The sequence below is a fragment of the Pogoniulus pusillus genome, chromosome 4, assembly GCF_015220805.1.
Source record: "Pogoniulus pusillus isolate bPogPus1 chromosome 4, bPogPus1.pri, whole genome shotgun sequence".
In the NCBI taxonomy this organism is placed as follows: domain Eukaryota; kingdom Metazoa; phylum Chordata; class Aves; order Piciformes; family Lybiidae; genus Pogoniulus; species Pogoniulus pusillus.
Window position 1 is genome coordinate 7,790,308 of NC_087267.1, and position 12,399 is coordinate 7,802,706.

The following is a 12,399-nucleotide window of genomic DNA, read 5'->3' on the forward strand; positions in this document are numbered from 1 at the left end:
ATCCAGTAACACTCCTGGCTGTGTTTTGTTGATGCCATTATTTTTGTGTTAGGTGCATAAGAATAGGGTTAAAAGTAGTTTATGAAACATACCATATCTGTGAGTCCAGTAAGAGCTGACACAAAGACCTTTATCTTCTCTGATATGCCACTCTTGTGACAGAACGGCTTTAATAAAGTCTACAGCTGGCACAAATATTAATGGTTGGATCTAGCCATAAGCAGGTATGGCTTTTTTTACTGTATCTTCAAATAAATTTATAACACTTCTCTGTTTTAATCAAGATTACCTTGAGAATTTTTGTGTAGTATTTCCTTACTATTTTAGCTTTTGCTTCCTTTACTACTCCCTTCCATTTTCATGTGACTAACCCTCAAAGCTGACAGCCAAGAAGAAAGAGAGATGCTCTTCCTAGCAGTTCAAATAATGGAAAGAAAAGACTCATGTTCTGAATCTGGCGGTACTGAGGTAAAAATCCAATCTGTCTTCAAAACCACAGTGAATTACTCTAGGTCATGTCACAAAAGCAATATAATCTTCTTACCTACCAGAGTTCAGCCCCTAAACCCGTGGCCTTTGTGTCTACATCCCTCTACTAAACTAACAACAGTCCTCAGGATGAAGAGCTTCTTAGTCAAAAGCCCAGCAAGAGTGACACCCACACAGAATACCCTGTGATTTATCCTGAAGGTAAGCATGGGCACAAACTTCACTTGTGTATGGAGATTAATGCAAGTTTAAGGTTTAAATAAGCTATAGATACAACATGCTGGCAAAGTTCAGAACTGAAATGGTTAACAACCCAAATCATATCTATATAACAACTGCAATTTTAATCACATCTCCAAATGACTGTTTAATGAAAAAAAGTAAACAAAGTAACCTCCTATTTCTTTGTCATTTGGAATGATTTAAGCATATATAAAACCACCTCGCAGTATCTGCATTGATTTTACCAGAGTTTTTTAATATGTATTTCAAAAATTGCATAGCAATATATGTATTTCACAGAATCAAAACCTGTTTGCCAAGAATTATCTAGAAAGACTTATATATAAGCAAGAAGTATATCCAAGGCAATCTCTCCAGACTCCTTCCACTCTGTCTTCAATACCTTTATAAACCTATTGGAATATAGATCAAACTAATTATTGACAACCTCTTAGAACCTCCCAACGAATTATCCCTCTTTGGAGCTACATTGATTCTACCTCTCTTTATGACAGTGTAGAACATACTGAATGGATGTCAAATTAATACACACAATGGGGAGAAAATACAAAAACAAAGGTAACAGATGCACATTTGCAATACAAACCTCCAAGAACTCCAGTCTCACAAACTTCCTTTATTCTTCAAGTGCTTGTTCATTTGTAGGTTTACATTCCAGCTGTCCTCATACACCCAGCTATGTACTTTTAGTTTACACAGAAATAGGCATCAGTGTGTTCACATGTGGCAAAATACCTTAATGCATCAGTAACTATGTAATATTCAATGTAATATTCAATCTCTGAACCATGTCCAACCTATAACCCTACTCCTACAAGGTTCACCCCTAAACCATATTCCCAAGCACAACGTCCAAATGACCTCTAAACACAATCACCTCCTTGGGCAGCCCATTCCAATGCCTGACCATTCTTTCCATTATTTTTTTTCCTAATGTCCAGCTTAAGCCTACCCAGCTGCAGCTTGAGGCTGTTCCCTCCTGTTCTATCACTAATTACCTGTGAGAAGAGACTAGCACCAAGCTCTCTACAACATCCTTTCAGGTAGCTGTAGACTGCAATGAGTTCTCCCCTCAGCCTCCTCTTTTTCAAACTGAACAGCCCCAGCTCTCCAAGTCATTCTTCACAAGGTTTATTCTCCAGGCCCTTCACCAGCTTTGTTGCCCTCCTCTGCACTTACTCCAGCACCTCCGCATCTCTCTTGTAATGAGGTGCCCAAAACTGAACACAATACTTGAGGTGTGGCCCCACCAGCACCAAGTACAAGAGGACAGTCACCTCCCTACTCCTGCTGGACACAGAATTTCTAATACAAGTCAGGATGCCCTTGGCTTTCTTGGCCACCTGGGCACACTGCTTGCTCCTATTGTCAACTGCTTGTTGGTTAGAACTGCCAGGTCCGTTTCTGCTAGACAGCTTTCCAGCCAAACTTCTCCAAGGGATTTGCTTGGAGTTGTTATGACCCAACTGCAGGACCTGACACTTGGCCTTGTTGAAACTCATCCTGTTAACACTGGCCCATCAATCCAATCTATCAAAGTCTCTCTGTAGAGCTTCCCTGCCCTTGTGTAGATGATAGGGATACTGTGGATAGAAAATGAGTTAGAAATTCTGTTGCTGCCACAATAGAAGGCTTTGTTGCTTTGACACACTGAGTATCTGTTCACTAACAATATGATGGACTGCACCAAATACCAAGTAAAGCAAGGGCTTCTGGAAACCTAAGTGCATAGCTTCATCAAGGAGAGAGGGACGAGCAGAATGGACTGGCACCGTACAGTCATTGTGACCTCCAAAAATGCAGTCAGCAACAGCCCAAAAGTTTTTAAGAGAGAAGGAATGAGGGAAGCTTACTTAGATACCTAAATTTCACCCAGCTGCTGAAATGCAAACACAAATCCTCAGAATGCCAGGCTTCTCTCTGAAAAAGTAGATGCAAGCTTAAACACACATGTGAAAAGCTCAAAGTATCCCAAACAGGATTTTGACCCTCAAAGCAAAAAAAAAAAAAAACCACCAAAAAACCAGCACCACCACAGAAAAAAAAAAAAAAAAAAAAAAAAAAAAACATCCTAAGCACAAAAGTAGATCTATGAGGAACAAAAGAACTTGAAGAATGTTTCCAAAAGGAAAGATAACAAAACAATTCTTTGTTACGAGCCTATAGCTGTTGTGAGGGACTGAAAAGCATGTGGCAAACACTACAGTTCTAATGCTTCCTTTTTTCATTAATACCCTTGCTGGCAAGGAACCACTGAGGATGTTATTTCCTACCAAAACTTCCACTGTTCACAACGATAACACAGAGGAACCACAGTAATAAAAGGTTTCACAATGCAACCAGTAACACTATCATGCACCAACTACTTCATAAAATGCTTAAAACTTGTAGGTATTTCACCTAACACATAACTTCAGATGTGCTATTTATGCAACAAAATTTCTATTACAGTTCATGGTTAGCCTGAAACAATCTCATTTAATCAATGACTGGTTGTACAAGCTAAATTAATATTGGCAATCCACAAACTATGGAGTTGGAAACCTCCATTTAGATAGATGGTTATTTGAAAACTAAAATAACTGATTCGGTTTTATTTCATTTCAGTGGCCTTCACTTAAACGTCTCATCACAACTTTCTGTGGCCTCAAAAATCTCAGTGTAAAAATCAGTCCTTAAAAATACAGCAATCTAACTTTTTGGAAAGCTCTTGCACAGAATTTTCCTGGTGCAGACTATGGAACAAATATGAATGTACTACAAGTTTGACATCCCTGGACAAATTTCACTTATGATAAATTGAAACCTAATAGCAATATTAAAATAGGTATTCTACATTTAAAAGATCAAATACATAAGTCAAAGCTTGTTTTCACAATTAAGCACATTGCCATGTGATCAGTTACAAATTGATGTCATTCATCCAACAGTTTTTCTCATATATACAAAACTAGCTTTGTGTTAGGTGCTAAGGAATACTATGGCTATGGCTCCATTTGCAACAGCACGCGCCAATGAAAGTGAAAAGGGCTGATTTTAAGGACACAGTCCATCATATACATTTTACAGGGTGTTCCTGTACTTCAGACTAGCTCTCAGATTTAATCTCAAAGACTGAAGGCTTATTAGTGGCTGGAGTGCATTATACACATTCCTGTGGTGCATCTTTCAAATTATTACGTCCAAAAGGAATTCAGTCCAGGTCACTCCCCTAGATTACTCCATAATGTAAACCAAAAGCAGGAGAGAACTGGAGATTCACTTCAAAACTGCATTGCTGATTCAAATGCAAATGCTAGCAAAACACATTAATTTCTGGATGCTGCTCATTAGTCAAAAATGAGTGTGTGAAACAAAGAGAAGTCTAACTTCTGAGGGCCTGAAATTGAATCTGAGAAAAAATTATTCTGGTATATTAGCTCATGAGACAGAACCAAAGTATTTCAAATTTGATACAAGACCCTTACAGTTCAACTGTATGAAATACAAGCCTATCATAACCATGTGGACATGACTCACTTTACTGAAACAGCATGCATGTGAAACTGAAAGCAGAAGTATACTTTTGTGACAAACTTAGACACTTATGAACATTTTGGGTACTTTAGTCAATAACGTTCAATACTTCAGTCCTGACAGTGACAAAACAAATTAACACCGATTTCATCAACTTGTCAGACTGTAAATTGGACACAGATATAAGGGAAGTATTTGGTAAGCCTGAGCAATCTGAGTGCATTGGTTAACCGTTAAAATAAAAAATCCATTACTCATAACAGTGAGGCACTGCTGGTAAAATGCAGTTATTATTATTATGATAGTAATCAGTGCTGCCTCAACAATGTCCAGGCATTCTCTGCACTAAGTCCTCTGTCACCCTATGTTCCTCTAGTGTTCCTCCTCATGAAAATATTTTAGCAAAGAAAACATGAAGAGGTTTGACTCCCACTCTTGAAAAGGGGGTCATGCTTTTCGCACTCTTCTGAATGGAAATATTAGTTGACGAAGATAATTTCTTCAGACACCAAATCAGAACCACATCCATCCAGCAACAGCAACGTGATTTGCACGAGAGAACAGTCATTCAGAGAACTTGGCCCTAAATACTAGACTTCACCATCCTCCTCACCTACCACATAAAAAAAAACGACTGGATTTCCATTACTTAAATTTATTACAAAGTTCTTATAGTTGGAAGCACAGTTTTGAGAATAGTCTGCTCAATATTAGTTGATTATTATTATTACTACTACTATTAGTTTATTACTTTGTAAATTGAGAAGGCTAAATATTATAAGTTTTTTCTAGGTTACATTCAGTTACTAACAGACAAGGTAAAAGCATTCCAAATTTATACTTGATAGTCCTTCATTTTCTAAAACATAGTTTGACTCTCTAAATGTAGTTCCTTGTCCACTGAATTTTTCTTGAATTGCATGGCATATTCAAATGCAAAGGATTTCATGAAAAAGAAATAGTAAAAAAAAAAAGGGGATTACACATAGTCTAAGCAATAATCATTGTGTCTCTATCTCTAACATATGAAGCATTTTCCTTAAAGCATAGAGGCGAATGGTCACTAATTGTCACATTCCAGGCTTAGGGTCATTATTTTGGTACTGACCGGGGAAGAAAACATTTCATCACAGCACAATTTAAAGTGCTCTGAGATAGGGATTACACTATTCACTGACCACATTACACAGCACACAGGTAGAATTAGTAATAATCTGATTCAAAGGCCTACAGATCTACAGAAGACAGATGGCACAACCAGGATCTTGAACAAGAATGCAAGAGTAGAGCTACACTTTTGGGACTACGTGGTAAAAAAATGACAAAATGTTTGCTGAAATTAAGTTAAACCTTTCATTTTCTAGTCTGTACCTTAGAGCAGCCTATACCAGTTAATATAGAATAAATATAGAAAGTATATTAATATATGTTATTAATAAAAATCTTTTCTCAATAGAATGCATGTAATGCTTTATTAAAGATATAACATAAGCCATTTTTCTCTGATTAAAGAATCTTCCATGTAGACAGAGAATTCAAGTATCTCACTGTAAATACATGGAGTCAGCACAAATACAATGGGATGACTCTAAGTGAACTAGTGATTACTCCAAATTATTGATTTTTTTTCCAAATCTCTCTATTTCCAGAAATAATATGAATTTCAACTGCAGCTTTAGAAATTTCCACCAAATACCAGAAAAGGCAATATACTTCAGTATGTCCTGGGCATAGTGTAGAAAGAGCAGAGGGTGTTGAAAGTTCCAGGCATATAATCTTAGGTCTTCAGTCCTGGAATATCTGGACTACCTTACCCTGTAACCACACACTGCAAAACTGACAACAGAGATGCTGGAATATAGACTGGAAATGTTATGAACTCACCTCTTCCTCTTTCCACCCCCATTTCCCCAACAGACCTAGGCTAGAAAAAAAATCAACAAATATCCACAGTTATCCTTAAATCTAAGTTCATCAGAGTAAAAATGATGCATGTGAATGCTGAATTCTGTAAAATAACAACCTTGTCTTTCTGTGAACTATACATATGCTAAAGCTGAGGATGTGTTTTGAGAGGCCCGACCAGTGAGCAAGCCTGAATCAACACATTACACGTTTGTATCTTATTGATCCCTAATAAAGTAAGTTTAAAATCCTCCATCTCAACAGCTGTAAGTGGAAATTGTGTCGTTCAGATTTTCTGCATATAACTTGCCCGTGGACAGATGAGTATTTATTTACTTTTCATAAAAACATATATTGAAAATGTTAGTAAATGGAACCACATAAAACTTGATTACATGCTGCAAACTTGGTGTAAAGTGTCACTGTAATAACAAGACCACTTTCCAGGCAAATGAGTTTACTGACTTGAAACTTCTGTAACTTCAATGTATGGCCTACGTGCAGAATTTAAACAGTATGGCCACTTGATCACATGACAGATAAAACCAACATAAAACAAACAAGTATCACAGATACTCGTGCTTCTGGCAAAAGCATGATTCTAGCAGTTCAGTCCTGCATTACTTGATCTGCTGTATCTAATATTTGATTTTTATTTTTTTTTACTGTTTAGAAGTTATGAGTCATACTCTAGGACAGAAAAAAAACAGCCCAACAATAAGATAAGTTTAAGCCAATTTCATATGTCTCCCTGCCAGCACATTTTTTACTTAGCTACGGATACTTTCTGATTTCTCAAATGAATCTTCAACTTTGATTTTACACAGCTATTGATTTTTCAAGTTACAAAACCAAGACTGAATCTTTAATCTGCAGCTGCACAACTGTGTTACCAGGCTCTGCTCCAGTTAATCAGGTATGAATAAAGTTACACTTTCTGAACAAGCTTATTTGTCTGTTCTTCAGAGACTTTTTAAATTCCTGTCAGAATTCTAGAAAACAAAGCCATAGCTGTAAACAACAATAACAAAGTCTCCTCTTTACATGTGAGGATTCAAGAGGCAAATATACTTCCCTGTTTTGAGGATAAGTTGCAATACACCTTGTCAAACTTCCTGACATGCAGGTGATCAGGATACAAGTGTACTTTGTGAAAATGCAGGTAAGACATAACTTGAATAATTTCTCTTTAAGATGAATGCATTTTTAAACAACATTTTGAATATCTGATAGAAAACAAGTCAATTCTCCCAGAAACTGGTCGTAGCTGCAGCACCACAGAGGAAAAAAGCAAAGTGCTCCTGAATTGACCTCTCTCAATTTACTGCAAACTCTGGAAAGAAGCTTTACAGGAAAGGACATATAAACACAAAGCTGAGAAACAAGAAAGTGATTTTTAAGGAGCAGCATCTGCCTCTGAATCACTGCAGTTTTTGAACTACTGAGAACCAGTGCTGACATGGATGCATCATTTAAATTATATATATATACATATACACACATACAGTGAGAGAAAGAGAGGCATTTCTAGTTAAAACAATAAAGAGTTAGAATTCAAAGTATTACAGTTATCCCAAAGAGGGGAGGGAGGGGAGGGAAGAGAGAAGAGGGTTTAAAACGCACTAAACAAATCAGTAAACGTATCATTCAAATAAAAGGCGCAACAATTACAGAGAAACTTTAAAGCAACTTACCTCGAGGGAGAGAGATCAAAGAGCTGCTTTCAGTTGGAGCTTGCTCTGGCCCTTCAGGCCCCGGAGGAAGAGGTTCTCTCACTTGGGACATCTGCCAGCTCTCTCGCTGAGTAATAAAGAGCCTGCACCCCCTCCAACAAAACTAACACGCGACCCTGAAGGAACAAGCAAATGAAAGGGCTCGTTAATGTATTTTATGCAAAGAGCGCACGGCTCGGGGGCGAGGGACTGGGGAGGGACAGGAATGAAGCCGCAGCAACTTCGCGGCGCGGCGGCGGGCGCGCCGTCCGCCCCCCGCGGCGAGCACTCGCGGGGCCGGGGGGCGGCGGCCGCGGGGCGGGGGCGGCTGCGGGCTGTGAGCCGGGCGGCCGCAAGGGACAGCCGGAGGGGAGTCGATGGGGAGAGCGAGGAGTTGGGGGCCTCGTCCGCCGCGGCGCAACCCGCGGCAGCGCGGCGCGCCCTAGCTCCGCATTTCCTCCCGCTCAGCCGCGGCGCTCGGCCCTCCTCCACTCCCCGGCCGCGGGAACATCCGCGCTGCAGCCGCCCCGTCTTCCCTGGCGGTCGCTGCCTTTCTTGCTCCGTGCCCCCACGCTGTCCGCCCCGCGCCTGCGAGCCTTTCCCTCGGGCAGGGGCTCGCACAACCTGTCACTCACACCCGCTGTCCCCCCGCCGCTGCAGTCACTCCTTCTCCATCATTTCCGGACAATGAAACATCCCGCTCCGGCTGGCTGCGGCCGCGGCTCGGGGCGGCGGTTCTACAGGTCCTGCCGCCCGCCAGCAACGGGCCCGCGGGCAGGGCTGGGCTGCGCGGGGCCGGATAAGGGGGCCAGCGGGGCGCCTCGGTGCCCCCCGCCCCCAAACGGGCCTCCAGCCACGGAAATTCCCCTAGGAGGTTGAAACCAAGAAGTCAAGAAGAAACAGGGTAGACGGGGGGGGGGGGTGGGGGGTGGAGGCACCTCTGAAAGGGAGGCTTTCATGCCTGGGCAAGGTTTGCAGCTGTAGCCCTTGGCAGCGAGCAGGGGCACTTTTCCCGGTGCAGCCACTGGCTCAGAACTTGCGCGCTGCGGTTACTGTTTGCCTTCAACCAGTTGCACCTCAGGAGCGGGGTAGGCAGGCACGTGGGACGGCGTAGGCCTCCACGCCTGCCCTGCCGGCCTGTGCGCTTCTCTCAATGATCGGTTCTCAACACAACCAAATCCCCTCGTGTAATTTAGCTGATAACGCACAGTCACATCCATAAAAAGGACTTTCAATCAGGGACACGAAAGTATTCAAAGGAACGTGAAAGACAGAAGAACCATTTCTCAAGAGTAGAACCCTAGAATGCAAAGTCTGTATCTATTTCCTCTGCTATTTTGGGGGAAGCACTGTTACCCTCTGCTTTCTCTATGTAGGAAACACATTCCTTTCCCATGGCACAGACTTATTTCGTCATCTGCCTCACACTCTGTTCTTGCCCACACCATGGAGTACCACAGTTAATGCTCACGTCCGTGCTGGTGTCCATACTTACCTTGCTTATGCTTAGTATATCACCTTTCTCTACCAAACTCTGCCATGGTTTAAACTGAAATTTCCCTACAATTCCTAAGAATATTTTTTAATGGTTAGTTAAATATACTTTGGTTTGTTAAATATACTTTGGTTTGTTAAATATACCTTACCGGTAATGTCTCAGTACAGTGTACAGCCAAGTGTTTTGGGGGGAAATAAGAGTACAAAGATAAAATAGCTGTTACAAGTTATCTTCGACTTAATAGAAGAGATTCTAACTGATGGATATTTATTTTTTGATACCGTGTTAAGGAACATGCTCAGGTATTAAAAGTTCACTTCATAAAGTTCAGCATTTCCCAGGACAGTGTGGAATCACCTGGGTAGGGGCCAGTTCTGTCTGAAATTCCACATACTTCAGGGCTTCCTCTTGTTTCAGGAGTCAGGAATGATTATGCATCACTGTATAGCTTTATTATTGGTCATTACTACTGCAAAAGGGAACAGTACAGTGAAAGGTGGATATACTTTCCTCTGAGAAATAGAACCATTTTAAACTATTTCAGTAACCTAAGATGTCCTTTGGTATCACATGAATTTTCTTTAAACTTTTTCATTACAAAATGAAGCAAAAAAAAAAAAAGTTTTATGTGGGGAAGAAGCTATGTAAAAGATCCTTTTTGGGCACATAGAATTATTATTGTACTGAATTATAATAATAATAATATTGGTCTCAATATCTATACTTTCTATCTATGGAAAACATTGCAAAACTTTCCATAGTTCCTTTCCTCCCTGCTGCCCTGGGGGCAGAGCGATTGAGACATAAGGTAGAATGACTTACCTCAAACTCCCAAGTGAGTCAGTAGCAGAAGAGAGGTTATGACTCATCCCACATCCAAGCTTGTGTTTTTCCCTCTGAAACTGGAAACATAGCAGAGCACAGTGGGAGGAGTAGTAAATTAGCCAACCACACCCTGCTTTCAAAATATTTCATTGGCTAATAAGTGCCTGTGAAGAGCGAATATTATCCAGGGTTCATGTTTGGGTTTTTTTTTTTCTCAACCTTATCTATGAAACCCACATGGTAAACTCCACGACGTTCAGTTTATCTTCTTAAAAAATATGATGGGATGAGATCACCCTGACGCAGTTCAACTGTGTAGTAGCCTACTTAAGAGTTTAAAGCAACTAAATGAATGGAAAAAGACCTTCAGCTGATATTGAAACTGATTCAGTGTGAGATAAACACTAAGCAAAATCAGATTAAAAAAAGAAAATTTAATATAAAAAACACAACTGAAATAGAACATTAAAAATACTGTACAATACATAATGTATTGCATGCCACATCTGTGGTGATTGCAAAAAGATTGGTCCAGATGTGGTCACTGGTAATGAGATATCACAGATGGCCAAAGTTCTTTGGCCTAAGCCGACTATGCAGCACTTCCTGACAGTACAAATACACAGCTAATCTTAAGATAACTGCTTTAATACTTTCCTTTGCAATATGTATCAGTTAAAACTATTGCTGAAAATCCTTAGAAAGTGGACAGTTCAGACACTGACATCAGCAGCCTGATGAAGTCTAACACCAAGTTGGCTGCAAATATGAGATATACTGTGCCTTACTACAGCAATTAGTTTTATCATAGAATCAAGCAGGTTAGAAGAGACCTCCAAGATCATCCAGTCCAACCTATCACCCAGCCCTATTCAGTCAACTAGACCATGGCACTAAGTGCCTCATCCAGACTTTTCTCGAGCACCTCCAGGGACAGTGACTCCATCCTCTCTTGGCAGCCCATTCCGATACATAAAATTATAGGCTGTTGCACATACATACTCTGAGATATTCTTCCCTTGCTACATTATGAAATTCAGATATGGTTGTCAGGGTCTACATTTTCTCTCTCATGTTCATATCAGCAAAGATAACGATTGCCTTTGTTACCTTCCTGGACCCAGCCGGTGTGCCTGGCTGATGGCTCAGGAATGCAAATCAACAGAGATACAGTGCCTTTTTTGCCTTCTCAAACTCAGCCCAGGTTACTGGATGAATGCTCAGGGATGTACATACAGGGGTTTGTGGCCTTTCCAGACTCAGCCTGGCTTGAATGCCTGGGATCTGTATGAAAAGGCTTATGGGGTATGGACAGGTAAGCTATGCATGGCAGAGGTGAAGGCCCTCCCTGGTGCTGCTGCTGGACCCCTGCAAATGCATGAGAATACACAGGAAGACTCCTTGGGGAGCTGTACCTGGACATCTATCTAAAAAACTATACAAAAAGGTCAAGAAGAACACCTCCACCAGAAGAATTTGAGGAACAACTCCCTGAGAACAACTCCAGACAAACTCCACAGAAGAACATCCCTTGGCCATGCACACATCTCTCTCTCACCCCTGCCATCTTCAGCTGATGATAATATAACCTCTGCTCTTTTCCTTCCAGGCTTCTTCTCCTTTTCTCCATTGTTTCCTTTCTCTCTCCCCCCCTTCTCTCTCTCCCTCTGCTTTGTTCAACTTTATCCTTTAATAAATAGTTTTGTGGTGATCTATGGTCTCGCTTGCACCTTAATCTCACAACATGGAAATCTGTAAGAACAGATATTGCTCCTCTGGACAGAGATATTGGTAATCTCTGTTCTCTGGACCTTGACAATGGTATTCTAGACAATTAATACCAGATTGTGGGATGTGTAGAGAAGCTCAAAACATGTAAATGGACAGCAGTCAGGTAAAAAATTTCCTGAAAACAAAACCAAAACAACCCAAACCCAACACACACACAAAAAAAACCCGAAAAGCAAGACTCTGTTTTTTTTCCTATTGAAAATTGGTAAATCAATTCTCTATTGAAAGTGCACTAAATGTGAAATATAATCATACATCTTCAGTATATATACTGAATAGTCAGCACTATTTTCTAGTTTAAACTCCTACACAAGCCATGCAATATGTATTACCTCGAGTCAAAACAGACATGAAAATGAACAAAAGTGCTTTAGAAAGACACAAGTTGCTTATTTAAAGTAAACCCACAGTATCCCAAAA

At 40.5% G+C, this 12,399-nt stretch overlaps 1 protein-coding gene across 7 annotated transcripts in view; it reads right to left on the bottom strand.

Annotated features, from left to right (window-relative positions):
- The window catches only part of MDFIC (MyoD family inhibitor domain containing), a 59,009-nt gene extending 48,739 nt beyond the window's left edge, over positions 1 to 10,270 (bottom strand). For 3 of the 7 annotated variants that reach the window (XM_064142092.1, XM_064142094.1, XM_064142088.1), the window contains exons 1-2: positions 10,186 to 10,270; positions 7,848 to 8,002 (exon numbers count right to left, since the gene is read on the bottom strand). In XM_064142092.1, the coding sequence (XP_063998162.1) occupies positions 7,848 to 7,938 (91 nt within the window). In that variant the 5' untranslated portion in view covers positions 7,939 to 8,002; positions 10,186 to 10,270. Of the gene's footprint in view, positions 1 to 6,132; positions 6,172 to 7,847; positions 8,003 to 8,489; positions 8,727 to 8,803; positions 9,426 to 10,185 lie in introns of those variants that run through there. The other 4 variants (XM_064142090.1, XM_064142091.1, XM_064142089.1 and 1 more) reach the window with 4 other exon arrangements.
- Positions 10,271 to 12,399: the final 2,129 nt, after the last annotated feature.